At 33.1% G+C, this 27,390-nt stretch overlaps 3 protein-coding genes across 4 annotated transcripts in view; 2 read left to right on the plus strand and 1 right to left on the minus strand.

The window, feature by feature from the left end:
* Window positions 1-1,708: 1,708 nt before the first annotated feature.
* On the plus strand, window positions 1,709-18,430 carry LOC143918310 (SET domain-containing protein SmydA-8-like). Its single transcript, XM_077440127.1, has 3 exons — window positions 1,709-3,097; window positions 17,631-17,818; window positions 18,225-18,430. The coding sequence occupies exons 1-3, from the start codon at window positions 1,873-1,875 to the stop codon at window positions 18,372-18,374; spliced, it is 1,563 nt and encodes a 520-aa protein (XP_077296253.1). The 5' UTR covers window positions 1,709-1,872; the 3' UTR covers window positions 18,375-18,430.
* A 709-nt stretch (window positions 18,431-19,139) lies between these two features.
* LOC143917734 (rhodopsin, GQ-coupled-like) lies at window positions 19,140-21,257 on the plus strand. Its single transcript, XM_077439315.1, has 7 exons — window positions 19,140-19,218; window positions 19,302-19,467; window positions 19,787-19,914; window positions 20,024-20,243; window positions 20,324-20,474; window positions 20,533-20,682; window positions 21,114-21,257. The coding sequence occupies exons 1-7, from the start codon at window positions 19,140-19,142 to the stop codon at window positions 21,255-21,257; spliced, it is 1,038 nt and encodes a 345-aa protein (XP_077295441.1).
* A 750-nt stretch (window positions 21,258-22,007) lies between these two features.
* Window positions 22,008-27,390, minus strand: part of Mct1 (Monocarboxylate transporter 1) — a 35,190-nt gene continuing 29,807 nt past the window's right edge. For both annotated transcript variants that reach the window (XM_077440125.1, XM_077440126.1), the window contains exons 4-6: window positions 24,269-25,405; window positions 23,428-23,628; window positions 22,008-23,351 (exon numbers count right to left, since the gene is read on the minus strand). In XM_077440125.1, the coding sequence (XP_077296251.1) occupies window positions 23,194-23,351; window positions 23,428-23,628; window positions 24,269-25,405 (1,496 nt within the window). In that variant the 3' untranslated portion in view covers window positions 22,008-23,193. The remainder of the gene's footprint in view (window positions 23,352-23,427; window positions 23,629-24,268; window positions 25,406-27,390) is intronic.

Raw genomic sequence — 27,390 nt, forward strand, 5'->3', positions numbered from 1 at the left:
AATTTCGACCACGGAAAATCTAGCACTCGAGTTCTCGTTAGTACAATATTTCGCGTGATGAGTTTTTGGGTACCAGATGTTCCGTGATCGAGATTTTAGTGACTTGCGCGAGATCACTTTTTGCGGAATAATCACCGAACTGAATTTCATACACAAATAAATTAATGTGAAAATAAAGTAAAAATCAAAATAAAATCAGTATGAGATGGAGGAAACAATCAATTTTGGCCACAAAACATGAAAATACGCGCAATTCAACGATTTTATTTATAATGTAATTTAAAATCAGGGTTTGTATAAATAAATTATTAAAATTATATTTATTAGTGGATTTATTTCATTAAAATTGGAGACTCTAGTTGACACAAATTGTAATACATCAATTAAAGAAAATAATAAAAAAAAGAAGTCGGAGTCCGAGTCCGACTCCACTTGAAGTGCTTCGACTCAGACTCAGCCCTGGTAACAACGGAATTCTAACAATTCTTCCAATACAAATTTTCTTGACAAAAACTTATTTTTCATCACATCTAATATATAATTTCGAAAGAGACTATGTAAGTTTTGGGTCGTAGAATCCGTGACGTCATCAAACAAATCAAAGTTTATATGCCGACGATATTGATATCGTTGAATATTATTTTTTTTCAATTCAAATCAATTTAATAAAAAAACATATGAATGTTTACTATTAGATTAGCCATTTGTTTAAGCGATTTATATTACGAACACTGAGCGAAACCGGGTAAAACCACTAGTATTTCAAGTTTTCAAACAAATGTCATAATATTTTAATATCTCTAGCGAGCTGATTCTTTTTACGGATGATGTTCGATAGGTTTCTCATTTTCTGTTTATCATAAAATGATCTATTGTCATTGGGCCTGTTTCGGAATGCGTGTGAGGGGAGAATAATTGAGTAAGTGAACATTCAAATTCTAGATCTTCCTTCAAGACTAAAGAACGTACTGTTATTTAATTTGAATTTGTCTTTTTTCAAAAATATTCCATTACCAATACTTCAAAAACACGTTCCAACAAACGAATGTTAATTATGATGATATTTAAGAACGGGTTTCTGGAATTCTTTAATTTTGAATAAAGGGTATCTGGAAATCACTGTGTATATCAAATTTATAGATTCTGAGGTAATTTACTCGAATTTTGTTTTTAAATAAGAACCCTTTAGTAAGTTTAAGCAAGCCATATGCAAAAAAAGTTCTAGAATAATGTACCTACTAGCAAATACAAACTAAATATTAGATCTGGAGTTCTGGATACCGACTTCCTTTAACAATTTATTGCAGTGAATCAATCATGAAGATCCTACTATAACAGTTTAATAGCTTTTAGGTAAATCCGTATTGATATAATCTTTAAAGAAAAATCATAAATAGTACGTATTGCATTTATAAAAATATTTTATTCATTAGAAATATGTATGTCATCGTATTTTAATACTAAATAAAAGAGTGCAGCTAATAAAAAATAGTTCGGATTATCCGTATCTCACTTCTGCATCAATTCATTCGGATAATCTAAAATACATATACCTGCCGTGCTTTCTTTTTGGAGATGAAATAATGTCTATCTTATGAATGTAATCAAAATTTTACAAAAACATTTTTGATTGTATGCGTTTGTTGTTAGCGTTGGTTCTGCAGTAGCTGTATCTTGGGTTGCGAATTTTGTTGATGTTGTATTTAGCAGTCGCCGTTGTATCACCGACTCAGCGGTATAGAGGCTTACTTTCAAATATAAAATGCTTATTTTATTAAAAATTTAAATTGCTTAATAATATAATGTACAAATCATTTAAGTAGCGTCCAGTTGGGGTCGACCCCATAAATAGACCACAATGAAAAAATATGAATGCGGCCTTGCATTGGCGATAACACCACATATTGTGTTCAGTCTTATCACTCGTGTCTCGGCATCGACATGTCTAATTTGGAAGCCGTAATCTTTCTGATGAAGAACCATCTGCAGCAGCTGCCAGAGAACAATCAGCAGGAGACGTTGACGTTGATGAACTCTCCGGTGGAGGGACGGGGACTGTTCGCCGTCCGAGACATATTCCCCGGAGAGCTGATCTTCGTCGATCATTCGCTGATCTGCGGACCGAGAATCAGCGAAGACGTAACAATAAGTTGCATAAATTGTTACGATTCTATAAAAGCACTTCACACGTGTACTTGTGGATTGCCTATTTGCTCGGAGGAATGCCAGAATTCACCTGAACACAAAAGCGAGTGCGAGCTGATCGGGTCTTGGAAACCACGTACTTCCTGCATAGATTCTAACGCATTCGCCAGAAATGTCGTTCCAATTCGTGCATTGGTTTTGAACGATCAACAAAAGGATTTTTTGAATAGTTTGGCAGTGCACGATTCTCCTCAGCATGGAGCTGAAGTGCGATTTATAAAGAAACATTTTGAAATTTCTGATGAAGAAGAGGTGTTGATGATGCAAGCTTGTCGCGCTCTTGACGCAAATGCTTATGAAATGTTCAAAAAGACAAAGACAGATCGTAGTGTAAATTTAAGGGGACTATTTCCAATTTCAGCTCTGTTGAATCACGCTTGTTCGCCAAACACTAGAAGTTCATTTGACTTCAGTGGAAGGATGTACGTTATAGCGAGCGCTTACATACCAGAAGGTGCTGAAATATTCACTTCTTATACAGGTCTCCTTTGGGGCACTCCAGTTAGGAGGCACCACTTGAAGAATACGAAGCACTTTTTGTGCGACTGTAGCAGATGCTGCGATAGGACCGAATTTGGTACAAAATTAGCGGCTATGCGATGTTTGAACCGTTCGTGTTCTGGAATTTCGCTTCCAGACGATCCCCTGAACTATTCCAGTAGTTGGGTTTGTGACAGTTGCGATCTGCACGTCCCACCTGTCCAGGTGGGAAGTCTCCAGACGGCCATAGCCAGACTGATCGGTTCCGTCGAGATGAACACACCTGATGATATAAACGATTTCGTAACGGGTCATCTCACAAAATTCCTACCAGAATCCAATCACATAGTGCTAGAGTTGAAGTGTCGAATCATTTGGGCGCTGGGAAGCACGGAAGGATACAAGTGGCACGGTAAAAGTTTTACACTATTTATTTATTAATTAAGTTATTGACATATCGTATTTTTATGAGTGAGCATTTCCGTGATATCTATTAACAGATTATCTGGGTTAAATTTGCTGTATCTTGTTCCGATGCCAACATTAACGGTTATGAGCTTCGCATAAAGTATTATGAACACACGTGTGTATTAAAAATTATCGATTGAGTAAATTTTAATTTTAATTTTAAGTTATAATGGTAAATATTTACAATGATGGCATAATTCTACTTATAGATACATATGTATGAGCCGTTATATTTGTAAATGGTGGAAGTCCAATTTTCATTTCCAAAAATACTATTTCTGTTTGACTTAATTCAAAAATTGTTATCACTTATTTTAATTCAACATGTCCATAATCTCGAAAAAGCAGAATAAACGTATTACAGGCCACTAGTATTTTTAAATATTGTTAAACGTAAAACATTATATTTACTGTTTCACAAGATATATCTCGAAATGAAGAAAAGTGAACTTACGCCAATTTAAAATATAACGGCTCATATAAATATATAGATAAAATAAACAAAAATGTGTATAAATATTTGAAGAGATCAAACATTTAAAATGATAAAATTTAATTATATAAATAGTAAACATGCTTCAAATGTGTGTACATATACTTATATGTATGTTATGGCTAAGATTACAGCAAAGCATGATTTAATGATGCCAAGGTATATCAAAGTTCAAAATTGTATACAAGTATTAGGTTGTTAACATTGGGTTCATTTGCATGATAACACTGGATAAGAAAAGTTCACTTTTATTTCATTTTAATTTTATTTATAAATGTCTGATTCGGAATATGCTGTTGAAGTTTACAGGTTTTTGAGTTTTGTGTTCATACGAGTGTTTAAATCAACGAGAGATTTTTTATGTCATACTTTTATAGTACTTTTTGATATGTTAATTCACTATAGTGTAGTTAAATGTAATTTTATGTTTAAAAAAATGGTAGAAAGAATGTAAGAATTGTCTGCAAAGTAATTTAGATAAAAACAGACATAACTTCATGTACGTCAAAAGAAGAAAATATTGTCCACTTCTGAAAATAGATTTTGGTTGTATCTGTTCAATGTATCGACCTACGCCTTCAACTCAATTTTGATTTAAGTTTATTTTATTTTATTTTTACTTCTAACATATCGAACAGTGTACATATTAAAAAAGCATTATTTATACAAAAACACGCCGTTTAAAATTCGCATCAATCGATTTATCGTCAATTTTGTTTACTTTGCAGTGCATACGAAGCATAAATTGTAGCACACAAAAATATGTATTTATATCTACCGTAATATTTACGAGTATCTTTTGATGTCAAATTGAATTAGATTTACTCGAAAAAGGAGTCACCGAGTCTAAAATATAATATAATCGTACATATTTCACCCATTGAAAATTTCGCAATAACAAGTTCGCTCATGCTCGATAGTTCAAATGCGGTATTCGTCCTATAAATACCGATCTAATATTTAAAAATAGACAGTTTCACGATTTCTGTGTGAAATGTGAGAGTTAAATTTAAAGTCATCGATTTGTGAAGCGTGCTATATAAATTATCTCAGCTGCTATAAAGCTTCCCAAACTTTTCCCGCAAAATAAATACAGGAGAAAAATTTTTGAGAGGAAATGAGATCGAAAAAAGTAAGTATTTGGCGACGAATAAAAATACAGAAAGCTGTCGTTGAGAAATATAATGATCTCGATGTTTCTAGATGAAATGTGACAGTTGTCACGGTAAAATTTGTACAAACGATGCGTGGTGTGTGTCGTTTATTTACAAATCTCTTTGAAATATTCCGTCGTCGAAACGCACATATAGATGTCGCTTTTTAAAGATGATAAAAAAAATAGTCTGAATTGGTTCAAGGAACTGTATTCGTGTACGTATAAAAGCTGTGTTATGTTTTGTAAGACGCATGCATTTCTATTCATCTAATAATCAACCTTTGCCAGATTCAGATCAAATAAAATCTCATCTATTCTTGTGCAATATTTTTTGTCGCTGCATACTGCCAGCAAGAATGAATCTTCTGGGTTGTATATGTATATTCATCATTTTAACAATGAATTCAAAAATGGTTCACCCTTGAGGAACTTTCCATATATTCAATTCAGACACATGTCAGCTCACCAGTATTTATTGCAATCTACATATACATTTGTATGTAGTCAGTAATCATTTATATGTATTTAGGGCAAAATTTAGACATGTCCGGTAGTAGAAAGGAAACAAAGAGTTGTATGAAATTTGGATGGAGTGCATTTGGTCAAAAATACTACCTTGCCTGAAGAAATAGATCTTCGATCAATGTGTTTTGCCAGTTATGACGTATGGATATGAAACTTGGATATTAAACGCCAAGATATTACACAAAGTCCAATGCACCCATATTGAAGAATGCTGTATTCACAGTATAACGAGGAGAGATTGGAAACGGAAATTTACGCACACGTAAGTAAAGTTGTGCGACAAAAGCAAGGAGATTTTCGCCGCACAAAATTGATACATGCATATATGTATACAGGGCCGTGCCGTAGATTTTCACAGTATGATGCAATTCTTCGAAATGCAAAAATGTTTTTTCTATTGTGATTGAAAAAAGACTGCACAAATATGTAGAAATACTATTTTTATTTTGAAAATATAAACTACTTTTAAATTATGATATAAACGATCAATAATGATAGCAATCAACTACAGATTTACCCTTCTAACATTACTATAGCAAATTCGTTGTATAGTAATGTTATATAAAAGGGATGTGTAATCTAGAGTGGCAGCTATTGTAGATTCAATATAAGTAAATGATAGATTTATAAATTTTGTTTGGCTTATTGAACTTCTTAAGTATTTTTTTTTATTAATTTTAATTTAGAAAAATTTATTTCCCCACTAGCTACAGAGATAGGGAGTATTAGTAAAATTCTCAAAGCTACAACAGTATTCGGATACAAAGTAATTAAGTTATTTTCGTACAAATAATTTAAAACATCCAAAGGTTTCACAGAATATGATAGCATTCGGGGTACATCATGTAATTCTTCTAGAAGATCATTTACATTTATTTTAACCAAAAGTATTGACTGGAGACTGGTACAATAATCTTATAGCGTTTTGTCATCCATATACTGGAGTTTTAAAATGTCATTGTATAGTACAGTGGTACTTTGGTTGAACCATTGTCTCAGGTTTACCACCGGGTATCTCCTTTCGCAGATCTTCCCTTGAATAATGAGATGCAAGAGTTGATATGTCACAAGATGTTGCATTACGTTTTCAAGTTTCCTATTTATTCTGATCGTTCATTCAGAGAATTAAGGGTAATTTAATTTATTATCCTCTGAAAAAGTAATTTAAAAAGCTAATTTTAAATTTATTATCCTCTGTTAAGGGTTCATCGACAGCTTCTTCTTAATCAAATTGATGCGTTTTTCTTCTGGCTCTAACTTCAGTTTCGGCAGGAAAGCGTTGCGTTAAGATTTTTAATTATTGAATGGTTCAAATCTTATTTTGATTTTGCTGCCTATGCCGCCCCCCTTTAGGTGCCGCCTGATGCGGCTGCAACACTGTATCATAGCACGGCACGGCCCTGCATACATATGTACATGCATTTCTAATGATAAATGAGCTCATACAGTGCAGTTTGAATTCCGTTATATATTTTTGGTAGACCTTTACGATTGGCGTTTGTTATCATTTGATTCATGCGGTCTAAAACGGAAACATGAACACCCACACAATATGTAAAACCACCGATAAAATAAAATAATTTCACAATTTGAATTTAAATGCATAGCATTCGCCAAAATTTAATACGTCATAAATCATAGAAATAAATCACGCCGATAAATTCCAACTCGGTTAGTTAATTGGAAGAGGAAACTATGTAAATGGTAAAATTACATATCACTCTTTTAGATATTATATACCTATGTACATATGTGTAAACATTAGTTTACGTACATATGTAGTATATCAGGGGACATTTTAAGACTGACATGATTTGGGTATATGACTGTACGTACATTAGAAAGTGGAGCAAAAAGGAAACATAACTTCGTTCGGCCTAGAAATTTTGGCATTTTTATTGCACGTGACATTCGCCAGTTTCGCTAGTCGAGCGAAAACAATAATATTGCTGAAAAATAAGCACAATAATACGTTTATTTATTTTTTATATGATGTGTGCATTTGCGTATATCCGCCGTCGCGCAATTGCCAAGTTGTTTATGAAAAAAAGAACTACGCATTTCCGCAAATTCAGCATTCACACGAGGCCAGCGATGCTGCAAAAGTGGCGTGCGTACATTTCAATATAATTGATCACAATCTATTTGGTATTTAGCTTCAATCTATTGTGCGTTTCTTTCTAATTTATGATTGCGAAATGCCGATGGTTCTAGGTCGATAGATATTGCATCATATTGTCGGCCCAATTGTTTCCGCATTTAGGGTGCTAGATCAGTGGACCAGAGTGCTTATAAATAGTTTGGAATCGGATGCAGTTCGATTTCATTCTGGTGACACAATTACTGAGGCAAGTGCCAAGGCTAAATCGCACCGTGGCAATTACCATGTCCCAAGTCGGTTTCCTAGATGATATCTAGCCATCGAGCAGTGTTAAAAAAAAAATATTTATTTACATAATGACACTTCAGTCTTAATAAATAAGTAATAAGATTGATCTTAAGCTACATATGTATGTGTATTGCTTTTTTTTTGGTATAACTTTGCGTGAAATCCGTGGATATGCTCCAAATTTTGTCAGTTGTGTGATTATGCTGATAGAAATGATAAGTAGTAGTATTGACAGTGAAATAAGGATAAGAAAAGGTGTGTTATTGTAGAGAAAAAATGGGATTGAACGTTGGATGGATGAATACATGGATGAGAAGGAAGCGTGACCTATATAGACTATTATGATTGAGCGTATTAAATATTAAAGTGACTATAGATCAGTGAAATAAAAGCATAGCATGTAAAACGATGGGGAAAAAAAGGCCAAATGTATAAATTGATAGATTTGACTTGATATAATATTGATGCAGTTGATGCATATGATCATTTGTTTTTTTATTAAATTTATTTGAATCGAAAAAAATATATACATATATCGAATCGTTGTCATAGAAACTTTGATTTGTTTTCGATGTTACCAACCAACATTACATACGTAAATAGTTAGAAAGTCTCTTTCGAAATTATATATTGGATTTTTCTTATGTTCATTTTTATGTAATATTTTTCTTTTGTTTTTTATCATACGTTTTTTTTTGCTTTTGCCTTTTATTTCTTTTTATTCTATGTATTATTTTTTTTTGTTTCTCTCTTGTTTTGTATGTAGGTCGTTGTGGTCAGAGAAATATTATAATAATAGAAGCGCCCTTTGGAATACATTTCTTGTTTCAATACACGCGTACCGTTTCCATAACTACGCAATATTGTACGCGTATGCGTATGCTAGCTGTCGCCAAGACGCTTTCATGAAAACTTTCATATACGATGTTAATGTTACTTAAATGGTCCATTTATCCCATGTATCCCGTGTTTTTTATTGTGTGTTTTTGAATGCATCGTGAAATTTTTAACGATGCATTTGCCCATTGCAGAAGTTTTTATCGGACATACGTCGACCACTAAGCATCAAATACAACTGATGCTAAAATTATTTAGGATTGTCTGTGGACAATCGTCACTTGACAACAATATAATGCCTAAAGCTCTGACCGCACTATGCGACAACCGAACGATCCGACACTTCACAACAGTACGCGACCAAATATTGTTTGTATGAAATTGTATGAGACATAACGCACTGCGCGACAGTCGCACTTTGGTTTTCCCCGATTGTTCTTCTTCCTCGCATATCAAAGATACTATAATAGCGTCCTTTTCATCCATCATCATTTTGCTCCGAGGTACCGAACGAATGATTGACACAATTTCCTGCTGAGTGTCGCATCGTTGTCGTTCAAGTGTGGTTTACCTAATATTGTTGCACACTGTTGTGAAGTATCGGATCGTTCGGTTGTCGTATAGTGCGGTCAGACCTTAAGAGGGCTGTACACCCGAAACCTTAATTTTATTGCCGTTCCTTTCTTCGATGTATATATTGAGTGAATGTATGTATATATTGAGTGAATGCGACAGTTTCGCTTCGACCAGATAATACGTATTTTAAATCGACAAAATCGAGGTTTCGTATTCTCCTATTTTCTCCTCCAAAACTGGACCAATTTAAAAAAAAAATTCATCATCGGTATGAGAAAGATATTTTCTGTGCAACTATGTGCGTATTTTTTTTTAAAATCGACCGTTAAATAAGCACGCTGGACTCTTTTCGTGGGTGTAAAAAAGAGGCGATTTTATAGATGTTTGGCGGCTACTAGCTCCTATAAATAATAACTAATCAAAAAAATAAAACGATAGATATATATCAATAAATATATATAAAATAATAAATATATATAAAATAATAAATAATAATAAATATATATAAAATAATAAATAATAAATATATATAAAACGATAGATATATATAAAACGATAGATATAAACGATATATATCCAATGCTGGATATCCATAGCATATTAAAAAATAATTTCTCTAGTGCCATAATTGAGGAAGGGAGAAGTGTAATACGTTTGTATGGACAAGGCGCTGCTGTCCAGCCCTCTTAATATTTGAAATTAATCTCATTGTAAAAAAAAATCACTAAAAATACATTTATGCCAAAGTATATCTATGTAAGTCTTAAATTAACTCATTGATAAAGCTGACATTTTTCTATATTTCCATTGCGGTATCTCACTCAATATCTTGATTTTAATTTATATAATATAATCCATTTCATTGAGATAAAAAATAACTAATCAAAAAAATAAAACGATAGATGCATCCCAATGGTGGATATCCATAGTATATTAAAAAATAATTTCTCTAGTGCCATAATTGAGGAAGGGATAAGTGTAATACGTTTGTATGGACAAGGCGCTGGTGTCCAGCCCTCTTAAAGCCAACTCTATTATTATAACATTTCTCTGTTTGTGGTACATTAGGTTCTTCCTGTAATGCCACAATGGTCCAAAACTATAAATAAATAAATCGAAAGCAATTTGATAAGAGGCTAGTAATAATAAAGTGTAATAACTGCGCAAGTCGCAATACATGTTGAGCGTCGCTGCACTCGCCTCTTGCTTTGACGTAACAGAACGGCTAAAAAACTCATTACCGGTTATTCGTTAATAGTTGTATTTCTCATTTTAAATTTTAAAACAGTCAAGTACACGTTTGTTATTCGATTGGAAGCCGAGCAACTAAAATCTTTCACTTTCAATTCTTTACACACTACTTCCTTATATTTTGACGGTCGACAATATGTACATAACTAGCAGAATGTTTGTACGCAACAAATCCACTAATAGGCCTTTGTTAGTCGACGGAATGAATCACGGGTCGTTTCCTTTGTGAAGTGGCTGCGATGTGGCAGCCCGAGTTCGACGCCTACGAAGGTGCAGTGTCTCCTTGCAGTCAGGATCTGATCGTCAGACGCAGCCAGTGTCATGGGAGCGACCAGCAAGGTCGGCCGGCTCTCGGTCGTCAGCAGGTGGTTCGGTGGACCAGAAACTTGCTCGTACGTTCTGACATTGCATATCTTCTATCTTTTGCAAAGTGCATCTTGTATTGCCAAAGTGTTTCGAATATCTGGATCGATCGGAAGTCCTGATTTTACATTGCTCGTGCGTGCTCTTGACATATAATATATGCGCATGTCTATATCGCGAATCTTTGGTCTCGAGCCAGACAAAGAATGTGTCCGATCCGTTTGATCTGTTTGTCTATCGTTGTCGTATTCAGGCATTGTTTTGCATTCGTATATTGTGTAAAATTTAATATTTTATCGTCACGTTTTTGTTTTATGTAAACGTTTTGTAATTCTTGGATTGAAGTCTTTCGTGTTAATGTTAAATGTGGAAATGTTTGCTGAAGGTTTTTGATATATTTTGAGTGTTGGATTAATATTTACTTAATTTTTTTTGTAATGTACATATGTAGTAGTAAAGTACATATTTATTATTTGATGTGGCTGTTGATTTAATATATTCGATTTTGGTTTTTAATAATCAAATACACATTTCACATATAAAGCCATATCATTTTGACTGATTTTAACTCAGAATCGATCAGTGATCACATTTTCATGGTCCAAGTTACATTGATCCAATGTAACTTAGAATCGGTTAATTAAATGTTTATCGTCACCTTGTTTTTTTTTAATTTTTAGTTTTGAATTTATTTAAATAGGCACACATACTACACATACAGAATAATATATAAAAAGAAAGTTGTATAGTGGGACAAAAAATAATAATAAACACAAATAAAAATATAATATTCCATTTACAGTGAGCACCACATGGTGATATAAAAAAAGTAAAATAACAAAAACATCAAGATTTAAAAAAAAGAAAAGAAACAGATAAAGTAAAAAAGAAAAAGAAAGGCAATGAAGGTGAAGAAGCAAATCAACCACATATTATTTTCTTCACCTTTGTCCTTCGACCAAAACCTCTCTTATGTGTCTACTCTTTTTCATATTTCTTTGGGTTCAATTATCTCCTAATTAGTTAAATAGGTTGGATTGAAACTTTTTCACGCGATTTTCTTTTTTATCTAGTCACAAATATTTAAATATTATTTTTTTATACCTTTGTAAGAACTCGTTAACACTATAAATTCATATACGTATATGTCTATCATGGTGCAAGTAATGAAGCAAGTTAGATCGAAAGATAGTAGATAGAAACTATAGATTGTGTAAGGCAATCTGAAATTTCAATTTTAAGTGATTCAGGCTAAAAGTCATAACTAAGCGACCAGGTTAGTTTGAATAAAAAAAAATGTAAATAAATAATTAAAACAAGCGAATCTTCTTAATACTTAATACCCCTGCATTCCTAACTTGCATTCTTACCGTACTTTATTAGCGTGCTAATTTGATCTACTCGTTATTTGTGTCGTGTGCTTGTCTTGAGATTTTTTATATTCTGACAAATTGTGATAATTAAGTAGACTTACATCATTATATATATATATATATATATATATATATATATATATATATATATATATATATATATAAATATATATATATATATATATATATATATATATATATATATATATATATATATATATATAATAGCGATATTTTGTGTGTCTGTGTATGTCTGTGTGCGATAACTCTCGCCGTACTATAATAGTCGTCACAGCTAAAACACCGCCAACAAAACAAACGAACATAATAACAGATCACCAAAAATATTCTATATATGTATATATACACTGTTTGCTACCAACGTTTCCTCTTATGCATTTAGTGCTATCTATTGAAAATTTATTTAATTAATTAATTAATTATATAATTTTCTATTGTTTATATGTAGGTAGGTGGGTAGTTTTTACCATTTTTTTTGATAGTATACAATTAAATATAAATATTAAATTAAATATATTTAAAAAGTATTTGAAAAAAATATGATCGCGTGCGGATTGAACACAGGACCGACATATTTCTTTCAATTTATTTTTAATTAATAGCTTAATGTGCCATAACCCATGTGATGATATTTCATCGCGCACAACACTAGTATATAAATATCCTTGTTATTCTTCAAAGTATTCATTGCATGTAATCTCTTTCTTGCCAGACACTAACAATTGGTATATGTACATATGTACATATGCACATAAGCTAAGAGTTAAAGTTTAGTAAGGTACTTCAAATGCATTTAAAGACACGTCTGTGAGATCTTTTCGGTTATCAATTCGAAAATACATATTAATATGCATTAAATCGAGTATGTTATGGTTTTATTCGCCGTCTATAATAATAATGTAATCGTTCTATAGGCATGTAACCCTGGATTCTGAGAACGATCGTTACTGAAATAAATTGCGCAAAGTGGTACCAATCGATTCTTAAGTGTTCGGTTATTAATCGTGCTTCATACTCTTGGAATATTGGCAACCACTTTTATTGCAATGTATCGGCGATGTTGGGGTCGCGACGAAGCATTATTGGCGCGAGCGATTCTGCGTGAAATGTGTTAAGCAATATTTTTCACGCGGAATTTGCATTGAAGAATTTATAAAATTTAATCTCAGCATTGACAGACACATACTAGATTAAACCTTAGGATACTTATTATACATAACATATTATACATAACTTTCAACATAAAAAGTGGATTCACCCATTGGGATTAAATGTAGAATTAACATACATAGTTATTGTTTAACAAATATTGATCGATGATATAATTTTATTGTCTCGTTCGTTTCGTGACCACACCGGAAAATTAATAATAGTTTCTTTTATTATTGTTATTTACGAGAATCAATATAAAATTCCAACATGTATGTATGATAAGGGTAGTTGATATATTGGAGAGAGTGAATAGATTGAATTGGCAATTGGCGGGTCACGTGGATGGAAGAATGGACGAAAGGTGGACAAATCAAGTGCTGGAATGGCACCCGAGAGAATGTAAACGGGTAAAAGGAAGGCCGCAAAGAGGATGGGTGGATGTGTGTAGAAAAATGTGTGCGGTGAAATGGATGAGAGTTCAGCAAAACAGAGACGAATGGAAGCGTGTTGCTTGTTGGATAGGCTTTCATCTAGAAGTAGGTGGTGAATGGCTGAAGATGATGATGATGATAATGATGGTAAATTTGTATATCCAAAGTCTTAAAAAAGTCATTTACCGCATAGAAAGAGATTCAAAAAAAATGTTGAGATAGAAAACCAATTCGTATAAACGTGGTCAAATTAAAAACTGGCAATCAATTTTTACTAAGTTTGACCCACTAAATTCGAATATGACAATGATTTTTGTTTGGCTTTTTTAAATGCTCATATCTCGTTTGAGAGATATGAGCCTTAGTAAAAATGGGCAATTTTTACAGATTTTTAGCGTTTGTAGTCTTTAATTCAAAATCCAGTATTGCTTTGCCAAAAGCGACTATTGGAATCAATAGTCGGCTGTTTTTAAATTTATTGTGATTTTGTATTGCTTTGAAATACTTTGATTATCGCTATGCGAGAAAGGATATCGGATATCAATCACTGGTGCTAAACATTCGAATGATCATGACATCTTTAAACTTCATGAAGATCTACATAAAGCCACCAGTGATTGAGAATATCTATTGTTGCGTAGGGGTGGGTGGAGGATCCAAGTAAAAGGCCAACAGTCGTTTCACAGCATTTATTGATGATTAAGGAGATACACGCACTGGCAGTGCTCAGTCCATCGCCTTATAAGGGGTAGATCTCTCAGGACGTCTAATCTGTTTACCTACTGTATAGTCACCTATTCGGATATGTATTCCCACGGTATGAGAAGTGCAATCATTGTTTAGCTTACTTGCACTTAGCCTGTCGCTAATCCTTGAAACCACTTATACCGGTCGCACGGTATGCACTTAGTTAATCCGTGAACAGATATCCGTTAACAGATAATCCTTGAACGGTCACACAGTCTCTGGGATTCTATTCGCTTAATCCGCAGCGTACGTAACACTTTTGTATGTAACAGGGACCCGAACCGTTATTTTTTTCGTTCCGGTTCGGCAAAAAAAAAATCGGTTCAGTTCCGGTTTTCGGTTTTCGGTTTTCGGTTCTCTTGTATTTAAATATTAGCAAGTTAATGTAAATATACCCACACAGTCTATACCCCTTTTTATACGGATTTTGGCTATAACTTATTGTGATCATAATTAAATGTCATAAATTATTAAACGTATTTAAAATGTGTGCAGCTTGCCTCTGGGGCACTGCGGAATACAGATATGTAGATAGGACAGATTCTGATGTAGACAAAATACATTTTTTTTATTCAGACTTTCTCTAAACTTAACAACTTTTCATCGGGCTCTGCTTTTAGGAATAAAAGTGCGACAACCAGAGTTACCTTTTACAGGTATTGGTGTATCTATTTTATAAGTTTTGTAATTTCGATTTTGATTGAATCCAATCACTCAACGTGAAAATCACTCAACGTCAATTGCTTTGCAATTTCATCGTGGATTATTTTAAATTAGCTCCATTATCTGTTGTAACAGAGTAGATTCGTTTGATATCGATATTATATTTTTCAAAAACATATTTTTAATATACATTCCTCTATGTTTGTCCATTAATTCTCTCATTCCCAAAGTATATAAAAAAGTCAAGAAAAAAATCGGTTCGGTTTCGGTTTTCGTTCCGGAAAATATGACGGTTTTTCCGGTTTTCGGTTCGGTTCCGGTTCGGGTCCCTGGTATGTAAGATCTGCAAATGTTTAAAAAAAATTGAATTAAAAAAAAAGTACATGTAGTATATATATTGGTGGTGATAGTGTGCAGATGGATTGTGAAATTAAATAAAATATTCAACCTAGAAAACATTTATTTGGCATCTCACCAAATCGGGTGATTCACCTCTAGGATCTTTCCGATGAGACAGGTCGATAGTCAGGATGGTCGAAAGGTGAACGAATTCTACGGGACATGTGCGTGACAAATTTAGCCCAAGAGTCCGCATTTTATGGACTTACCCTGGCATTTGCGTATTTGGCAAAAAGTCATTCCGATCGATGCGCTTTCTGCACCTTGCAAATGTTTACATATTATATATGCACACGCGCAGCGTCTGCATACACCGTCTTGACCTTTCATAGAAAGTCGTTCATGTTTGTTCACTACATTTTATGCGTGTGCCGAGTCCATATTGTAAATCTACAATGTTTTGACGCGATGGTGATAAATATTATCATAAATATTCAAATGTGATTAACCTTTGTTGATGTTGCTAAGGTAAACTAGTTTGGTTTGGGGCATTCAGTGTTGATTTGTCCCCTTTTTTGCGTCAGCACTCTTTGGTACATACACAATGAATTAGTGAAAATTATACTCTGTGATTTAGTTAATATGTATGATTTAATATCCTATAATTATACAAACAGTACAATTTAAAACATTATATGTATGTGGCAGGAAGTTATATATGTATGTATGTACTTATTTTTTATTTCATCATCATCGTTATAAACCTTTCACCACTTACTACTTGATGAAAGTTCCCTTCCAGTTCTATCTCTCTTGTGAACCTTGCATCTAATCTTGTTCTAGATATTTTCTGTAGCTTAACCGTCCACTGACCACTAGTTTTCCCTTGTTTTCTTCTGCATTCTCTTGGGTACCATTTAGATACTGAATCTATTCGTCTACCTACATATTCTTCTCTCTACATTTACATACTACATACTTTATCTATGTACTTAGTAACAAAATATGAAGTTTTGTGATCATGCGAAAATTCGAACTCGAGATTTTGACTGATTCGAACTCAGAATCGATTACTGATCACGTTTTAATGATCTAGAAAAAAATTGTGTCTGTGTAAGTGTGTGTACACAGGCCGAAGTACTCCAATTTATTTATTTTTTTCCTCTTAGTAAGGTCAAAAATGTTGTGACCACGATTCTGTCCACACCCCTCAACGTATCATGTTGAAAATTTATATTTGTTTTATTTTTGTACTAACTTAGAGCTGACAAGTTTTTGGTCAGAATTCCTAAACCGGAAGTAGTATTTTTTTTTATTTTGACCTTTTAAATTATTTTAATTTTTATATTAAATACATTTTTTGTTTTCTTTATCAATAAATATATACACATCTATTTTTTTACTTTATACAAACACTCTATGTAGTTCGTAAGGTACATACAAATCTAAATGAAAGATTTCAACCTCGAGTGCAGAGACTACACTATTACTAGTGTATATATTTTATTTTGAGATATACATAGATATATGTATACCAGGAAGGCCTGACAGGTAGACCCCAATGCGCCTTTCTAGACAATTAATTACAGCATTTTATTACATAAATCACTGTATTTCAAGAGGCTGAATAAAACGAAATTAACAATTTATTAATTAATTAATCCATTGATCTATGGATTTAGACTTTTACATACATTTTTACATATTGTGCATAAATCAAATTCAGATATTTGTAGCAGCAGGTAGGATGATTTTTGCCAATTTGAGGAACCGTTTCAACAATGAAAATCAGATAAATTGGCAAACTCTGATAAGAAACGATCGACTTGGAGTCACAAATATCCAAGTCTAACCAGCAGTATTAAAGATTGGCAGGGGATCGAACCCAGTAATCTTTCGGTGCTAAACATAAACGCAACCTCCGAGCCATGTTGCTCGCTGTATAATATAATGTATAATAGACAGATCTGTAGATAGATATTAGTTGGAAAAATACTAGAAAAATTTAGCTAATCCATGTTTAAAAACAAGATACAACTTTCATAGTTATATAGTTTATTGATATATCTAGCTCAAGTTAACAATTGAGTTTGGAAAATAATTTCAGACATGATGATTATGTGTTTTTTACTTTATTAATGAAATACTTTTTGTTTTTTAGAGTTGAGTGCAACTTGGCTTCGTCGCGCAGAGGAACTGTGCAGAGGACTCCTGGCAACGTGCACAACCCTCCGGCTGCGGTCAACCCCGCTAGTCGCCCGTCTGCATCTACGCCTCCACCACTGCCTCCTAGAGAAGCTGCGTCGTCTTCGCAATGCTGACTTGGAGCTGACATCACAGGAAATATTGGTAAGTTTAAGAAAAATGGATGTACATATGTTATCGGTCTCCGTCACCGGCCCGAATGTGAAACGCCCGAAAACGCAAATATCGGAAGGCAAAGATCGAAAATCGAAAGATCTTAAGTCGAAAGATAAAAAAAAGGATGCATGGTAAACGGTACATACTCACGTACATACTTTTGTTTTTATCTTTCAACTTAAGATCTTTTGATTTTCGATCTTTGCCTTCCGATATTTGCGTTTTCGGGCGTTTCACATTCGGGCCCGTGACGGAGACCGATAATATATGTACATCCATTTTTCTTAAACTTTGACTTCTTTCATGATATAATGCTAAGGAGCTCACATCTTAATTAAGTAATAATATAATTCTGTATTTTGTTTGATTTTAAATATAATTTTTACATTTCCAGAATCTCAAAAAAGAAATTATGGGTTGCATACAAATATCTTATGATATTCTTAATGGAGATGTATCAGCACCAAAAGATCTAGAAACGAGTTATAAACAAGCTGAAAGTAATGTGGAGGAACTTTTGAATTACAAAAATTATGATAAGTAATTAATAAGTGTATATATTAGGATATTTATATTTTTTATAAATAAAAGCGAAATACCAAAGTCAACTACTTTTATTTAAAATACAAGGATTATTACTTATTTTATATATAATGAAATTTGGTTCACTCATAAGATAACATAAACAGGTCAAAATGCAATACATCCAAGAATAATAGAAGCTTTTTTTTAATTACCTACAGTCAATAATTTTGGTGGTTTAATATAAAACAGTCCTCCAGCTTCTTCATAAAAAGAGAGAGCTTCTTGACATGGTGAAGCGCCGTAAGATGGAATATTTTGGCCACATTATTCGCGGCCCCAAATATCGCCTTCTACAAACAAACATAGAAGGGAATAAGAAGGCAAACGGTGGTTTGGGAGAAAGAAGCTCTCTTGGCTCCGGAACATTTTTAAGCAAGCTATTTCGGCTTGCCCATGATAGGGAAGAATTCGCACGGGCTATAAACAATGTCTGCCCATGGTAGTCGCCTACGTCTGAATACAGATTCGGCATTAGAAGAAGAATAATATAAAACAGCAATGTTAAAATATAAATACATACTACATATGTACAATTGTAGACATTTGTGAAACCTCAGACAGGTTTATTCTGTTTTCCATTCTCAAGTTACCAAATCTATTGTCCCTTTTCCTGTTCGTGTGTGTCTGCTGAAACACAACAGGTTATGCTCCTGTACGTTGCCATTAACAGTTCAGCGTCGACAAGGAGACGACCGTGTTCTGTGAATAGTGCACTTTTATAAAAATGTATGAAGATTTTGATTGCCCTTTGAACTTATTGGATTCCCACAAAGTTATATTGGGCGCCTGCATTGTTATACTCGGTGAGTTTGATATACATACACTGTTATTTAAATCAAATATGAAATAATAATACAACAAGTGAAGAAGTTTTTAAATTAAATAGGTATCGGAGGTGTTCTTTTAAATGCTTGGGTAATGATAACATTTATTCATAGTCATTTGCTATCGTTCAAAAGTCATTTGTTGGTGTTAAACTTGTGCACGGCCTGTCTAGCGAGAAATATTCTAGGAGGGTTTACTTTTGCCGGTCCATCTGCTCTGGCTGGACGGTCAGTATTTTTAAGATTATCAATTTTACAATTTTTTCTTATACGTTAAGTTAATATAGTGCTATGTAAAAAGGAATTAATTCTAATTGATCAGATCATTGTTCTGACGATTGATCTTGAACTGCAATCAATAATGTACGACAAATGTGAATTATGTATGTATGGCAAATATGAATTTAAATTGACCTGTGTTTAGTGGTTCTTGACTTGATCTGTAATATTATCAGGTCAAATTTAACATGATGTCATTGAACCATATTCAATTATGGCAGTATAAAAGGTACGAATTCTGATGAATATTTTTTATTATTAATTTTAGATGGATTTTTGGACAACAGTGCTGCAAATTATTTGCCTTTATGCAACAGCTTTTGGGAGTTTTCCAAATGATATCACTTGCTGTATTGTGTTTTGAAAGATTCTTAATAACTAAGAGGTTAAAAAGAGGTATTTTAAATGAAATATTCATAATATTACTATCGAATGTGTGTCTAATATTTTTATTTAAATGTGTGTATTGAGTTTTTTCATGCAAACGTTCCATTATTTTATTTAGAGAAACAGGATTTAAGCATAAAATTTTACATGGCGAGTATCGTTTTCTGTTGGAGTTATTCAATAACATTTTCAATACCTCCTCTGCTCCAATATGGTGATTTTGGATGTGATGCCAGTGGAACAACGTGTACATTAGAGTGGCGTTATAGAAACATTCGCCAAACAAGTTTCAATATCTTATTGGTTATTTTTGCCGGCATAATTCCAATTGTTTGCATGTATGTTGTATGAAATCAAATTTTTAATTTAAATTTATCATCAAAATATATTTTTGATCATTATGAATTTACTGAAATAGAGGTGTTTCATTGTGGAAATGCGTCAGGCTGAACAGAAGACAAAGACTGTCTGATACGCAGTGGGAGCAATGGTCGTTAACAAAGGTAACAGTTTCAAATTACACAACCTCTTTATTTCGTTTGGATAATAGAAAGACAACCACAGCTTTTGTTAAATATTTAACATGGAAATGAAAGGATTTTTCTATTTATTTATTTTTATTTTTAGAATACTTGCATTGTGGCTGTCACGATTTTAATATTTTGGCTACCACAAGCTGTATTAGCATCATGGGTATCAATAACCAGTTGGTCTAAAGCTCTTCGATACTCAGGTCCTTCCTTTGCGATATCCATTTTAGCTCCTTTAGGAGCTGAGGTAATCAACATACATTCATTTTTTGGTTTTATCATAGATATATAATACATAGATGGGCCCTGATGCCTGCTTTTGGTCGGAGATCTTGTCGTCACTAACTGAGGGGTGCGGGGGGTTTAACTAGCGGAGAAGTTGGGAAAAAAAAGGTTTTTTTCCCTACGACGCAGCGGTCGTCGTTTTTTCCACCACTTCCCCGCTAGTTAAACCCCCCGCACCCCTCAGTTAGTGACGACAAGATCTCCGCAATATCTATGCAATATCGACCTTCCGACTTAGAAGTTAACTAGTTACTGAGAGAAAGTGTGCATGCGCCATGTATTTTGCATGCGCCAACAGGGAGACCGGCATAAAACGTGAGGGCGTATCTATGTATTATACATCTATGGGTTTTATGTACGATTTTTAATATCTTTTTTTTTAATAATTTATAGGCTGCTACATTGATTCCAGTCTTATGTTACATGGCAGGTGAGCCTAGAATACGAACAGCTTTGTTGGGGCGTTGTAAAGAGAATTATGGAATTATAAAAAGAAGGAGAGAATCTTCAGGTTTTACAATGATTTCTGAAACTTAGTGTTCAATTAAAAACTCGAAAATTTATTAAGATTTGCTTGTGGTTAAAAATAAATAAAATGTTTTCAAATTAATTTTTATTTAATTGGATTTTTAATTTGAATTAATGTTTATTATTGGAATATTTTAAAATATATTTATTGACATTTTCTGTTTCTAACTCATAATAACTACATATACCTAAGTTAGTTGTATTTTTTTTTAAAGAAAACTAATAAATCACTAATAAAAAAATATTTTATTCACTTTGTACATACATTGACTAACAATATAAGTTATTTATATCGATGACATCACAGATGTCACAAAGGCCTGAAAAGTGTTACAATCTAAATTATTAGAAAAAAAATAGGCTCACTCTATTTACATATGTAGTTCTATTTTAAGAGAAGAAGTTAGAAAATTATTAAAAAGTATTCGCACTTTTTTTGCAGAAATAATTAATTATTATAATTTAGAATATATCAAAACAAAATTTTATAAAACATTCTATTATTTACAAAATTTACTAAACCTTAATAAGTATAATGGCATCATATAATTTCTTATAAAATACTTTAAAATATATATATATAAGAAGAAAATTAGAATAAGAAATGAAGTAGAATATATATATTTGTAGAAATAAGAAGATTTTATTATTGTCAAAGTGATGATTTGATATCATAAGGAAATAAATAAATTTATTCATCATAAAAAAATGAAATTTTCTAGATCAATTCCACAAATGTTGTTTGTTTTTTTTTTCTTTTATAACGCTAAACGGGTCTCACATGGAATATATGTAGATGGATTCATTCCAATTGGCCCCATAAATTTAATAATATTATATATTCATCAATTGGCACCATTAAAATTTATCCATGTGTAGTATTATGCATATATGTATGTATATAGTTTAATATTTTAAAATTCATATATAGAGATATGTATGACATGTGAGTATATCCGTGTTTGTATTTTTATATTATGAGGCATTACAAGCACAAGAAGAAACTTATTAAGTAAACTTATCTTATTTGGTCACTTAATTTAATGTAAAGTATATTTCTTCTCAGGTAACACAAATCACTTTTTTTAGAATAATGAATCTTTGTGAGAGATAAAAAGTGCTTATATTTAAATGAATGTATTATATATAGATTCATCCAAAATTTTACCGTGCGACTATGCATGTATAATTTAAAAGAGTTTGATTATTTTAATACTTGATTTTTGTTTTAAATATAATGATTATTATTGAAATTTTAGAAGTGCTTTAATAAAATTGTCTTTATATTTATTATATTTTAGCGTAGTTTATTTTGCATTTGAAGTACAAAACTATTTTAATTAACAGCATGCTCAAATGTAAAGTATGAGAGATTTCAAAGAATATTGCCAATATCTTTATGATGAAGAGTCATAAATACTTATTGAATATATATCCCATACAATTTTTTATATGTATATATTAATCGCAATTTTAATAATATGCCGTAAAAATTCGGTCCCGTTTCATTTCAAATTATACCTGTTGAAGGCACGAAGAGTAATGATACAGAAGACTATTATTTTCTAGTAAGTTTCTTTTTGGTGTAAAAAAAATAGCTACCCTATCAGAATCCTATACTTTGAGTATACCTTTCATCTCTTTCAAACAACTTTTTGTCTTGGACGCTATCTTCAATCATGATTTTTCAGTCTTTGCATGAAATATAAATAGTATATTGAAATTAAAATATTAAATGATATACCCTCACATACAATATACATATACGAAAAAAACATTCAGATGCATAGATACTATGCATATCCGTACGCAGAATTATAGCGAGTGGTGCAAACATACCACTATAGCTCGACACCAGTGCATATTCATTATATTCATATGTGTTTACACTATTGTGGTTCATCATCACACACTGATTAATATTTATTCCAACGTCTGCAATTCACTAGAAAGCTTGAAGATCCTTCGGAAAGGCTCGAGTTCGTCGCTCTTTCCATTTCTTCATCGGAGGAATGCCGAATAACATTAATCCACTCAGTGTTATGGTTACACCAGAAACGAGAAAACCGGGATTGTAGGAGTTTAATGCATCGTAAAGTGCACCTGAAATATTATAATAATTAGAATGATCCTAATTATGCATCAAAACTTTGAGATAATTGTTGATTTGTTTTCATACCTGCCATCGGAGATCCGACTATGGAAGCAACACCTTGGAAGAGAAGTAATAGACCAAAGGCGTCAGTCAACTTATCCAGACCCAACAAATCTACAAGGATAACTGAGGTCAATCCTACATAAGCACCAATAGTGAAACCGAAGACACTTGAGTATATCGCCAACAATGTGAAAGAAGTGCACCAAATACTTAATATTGTGCCTGTAAAAGTAACAATAGATAAATATTAAATTATTATTCAAGTGATGAAAAAATTTTAATAGCACCGTCATTAATAAGCTAATTAAAATATTTCTCATGTGAAGATAATTTTGATTGTTTTATTGATGTATGATTTTTTTCATATAAAATGTATATACATATGTATGTATGTAATATAACAGAAATTTAAGTTTGGTGTTTTTTTACATACTGATAAAAATAGTTTGTCATTTAAAGGTCACAAATGCTATCTGTAAATTGGGATTGATTTTATAATAATTTTTGAATCTTTATTTATGATGACGTCTTTGGATCACCAGATATATGATATACATTTATTTAAGTGTGTATAATTGACCTTCTGATTATATTCAATGGCAAAAGCTTCTAGAATATTCCAATCGCATACAATAACGATTTTTCTTTTGAGTAAATAAATCGAAAAATAAAAGTTATGGGGATAAGCAAATTATATGTAGTTAGTTTGTTGTACCGGTCACGACATGTTTTGCTGTTACGATGGAGCACGGAAGAAAAATTTATTGACGGGAGTTGTTCTTTCAGTGAAAATGTAAACCAATTTTGATTAACAAAATCAATAGTAGTTTAATACAAATAAAGTATAGAAATGTGTACTCACTGATACCGCAAAGCGTGAGGCAAACGTTGTAGACAGCTAATCTGTTGACCCAAGGCTTGTCAGACATGAATCCCAGCACTATCCTTCCAACAGAATTGGCAATACCTATTATACTCAATAGATATGAAGCATTTTCTTTGGCAATACCCATATCTTCAGCTTGGGCTACTATGTACACGTAAGGAATGTAAAATCCGATGCTAGTAAGGAAATTCGACAGTGTGAATATAATAAATATAGGATCTTTGAGCAGGGCGACGTCGATCATGGTCGCTATGGTTTCCCGGAAGTCTTTTGTCGTTGGAAGACCTTCAGGTGCCGGAGCTAAAGATCGTATGCTACCTCTCGATCCATGCCTCACCATCAAATTCTGCTCCTCTGGAGTGCCAGCTCGATGCAAGTGCAAAAGGCTACCTTGGTACAATACATCAGGTCTGGTCATGACTCCACTACCTACCCTTTTTAGTGATTGGGTTCTGTAGTTTCTTCCGTGATCGATTGTTTGATTGAGCATAGGTTGGCTCAAAGCTAGACGAGTCGTCTCAGATTCAACCTTGAGTTTTCCATTGGTCATATGCTGTCCGTTGGGTTTGCTCACCGTCTTGACAGTCTGCTTCGGTTGCATGTGGTCCGAGCTCTGAGATCTGGGTATCGTCTTTCCATTGCCTATTGCTTCGCGGTTGATCGAGTTTTCCAAGTTCGACTTGATCAGAGTCATTTCGGTAGGTGGTTCAACGAAATCGTCAACTATTTCAGTCTCCAGGGGGCGGAATAGGGCGCCGAATATGACGCAGTTGAGGATTAAGGCACCCATGATGAGCATGGCACCTCTCCAGCCGTACGTGGTGATGAGGGTATCTGTGACTGGGGCAAACACGAAGGTACCAACTCCAGAGCCGCAAACTGCAATTCCAGTGGCCAACGAGCGGTACTTTTCAAAGTAGACGGTGACACTGACTATTGCAGGAAGGTAGATGAGGCCGAACCCTAAGCCAGTGCCGACTCCGATGGTGATGAATAACGTGAATACGTTTGGTGCAAAGACGCTGATGATGACACATGTCGAAGCCAAGATAGCACCGCCTATTGTCACAGCTCGACATCCGTACCAGTTGACGAACACGCTAGATATAGGACCTGAAAAATAAAATTCGTATATGGGTCATAAAAAAGAAAATTGGTACATCAAATAGGATTTCGGCAACTGACAGGAGTGTTTCGAATGCGAATATTCCCTCTCTAAAGGTGTTTTTATTACTTCAGCGTATTTATTTCGAAAATTTGTTTTGTCATGCTCTATTTCAGCTGAAATATCAAAAGATCTGTAGATGACGTAAACGATTTTTGGCATATCTGACTGTGCATCTTTACACACTTCATTATCGTTTATCTCACTATACATTTCATATTAACTGCACATTATGATTATGTTTGTGCCGGCATCTAATGAATCGTGCCAAAAAAAAGGCATAGGTTTTCCCACATTCAAAATTTGCAGGAAATAAACTTGTTTGTTTGTTTGCTGTTTACGTTTTGTAATTTAAACGACCATTAACATCAGTCAAGGTTGAACTATGTATTCTATGTATTTATGCATAAGATATTTTATTTTAAAAACTGAATTGAAAAAATAATCTCTTGGCTCTTCTTGTTTGTTTACAATTTTGTATGCATACATGAAGATGACGCCTTTTAATAGAAAAAAAATGGAGTAAACATAAACACCAGATTTTTTATTTCAGATCAGGGGTCTATCTCACGGGTCGGAATGTGAAATGCCGGAAAACGCAAATATCGGAAGGCAAAGATCGAAAATCGAAAGATTAATGTGCGCGCGCAGAATACGGGAGGAAAAGCCTGTTCCTCTTGTTCCTGTTGTATCCTGCTCGCGCAAATTAAGTGAGTATGTACCGTTTACCATGCACCCTTTTTTTATCTTTCGACTTAAGATCTTTCGATTTTCGATCTTTGCCGTTTTTCGGCATTTCACATTCCGGCCCGTCACGGAGACCGACAATTTTGTATTCATACTTGAAGATGACGCCTTTTAATATAAAAAATGGAGTAAACATAAACACCAGATTTTTTATTTATGATCAGATACCATCGTTGAATGCTTTCAAATAAAACGAGTTGGAATATACGTTTTATTATAAAAATATATAAATCTGCATATAACACTTACTTCTACATTTCTAATGATGCATTTTATTATTTTTGCTTGAAGAAAAAGATCTCTAATCAATGTGTTTTGCCAGTGATAACGTATGGGTGTGAAACTTGGGCATTGAACGCCAAAATGCTACAAAAAGTCCAATGAACTCAAAGGAGTATGAAACGCTGTATGTTTGGCGTAACTAGGAGACAGGCGCGTAACTACGTACTATGCCGCACGGGCATGAAATTATACATAGTGGGTAGGTCAAGTAGCTAGAAGAATAGAAGAAAGTTGAATAAAATTAGTGTTGGAGCAGTACCAGAGAGAATGTAAAAGGGTGAAAGGAAGGATGGGTAGACGAAATTAGAAGAACGTGTGGGTGAGATGAATGAGAGTTGTGCAAGACAGAGACAAATGGTAGAGAGGTCTTCATCCAGCAATGGATGGTGAATGGCTGTAAAAGATGATGATATATACCTACGTGTTTGTATGTTCTTCTGAAGTTTAATGAAAAACATCATATATGTACATACACCAATGAACTAGTCAAGACTTCAAAAAGCTATTAAATATACAAAGTTATATATGTATAATATTAAACAGCTTTTAATATAATAAGTAGGTATATCTACAAATCATGAAGGTAATTTTATTATTTGATAATCGATAATATGTATGTAAGGTGTTAATTAATAATTTGAACTTAGCAACACTATATTTGTAACGACTATTAATAGTTATATATATTTATAAAGGGAAAGTTGATATCCATATCAATAGGTTTATCAAACGTTTTGAGACTTGGTACGAATTTTGGCCATCACATATTCATTCAACCACCAAATTATCGCCTCGTTTTTACTTTCTCCTTCAAAGGTAATAAGCGGAAAACTTGTCCCATGAGACTTATGTAATTACGAGTATGTATTTACTATGTCATCGCATGGGTTATTAGGTTATTTAA

Source organism: Arctopsyche grandis, chromosome 10 (assembly GCF_051622035.1).
Source record: "Arctopsyche grandis isolate Sample6627 chromosome 10, ASM5162203v2, whole genome shotgun sequence".
NCBI classification, from domain to species: domain Eukaryota; kingdom Metazoa; phylum Arthropoda; class Insecta; order Trichoptera; family Hydropsychidae; genus Arctopsyche; species Arctopsyche grandis.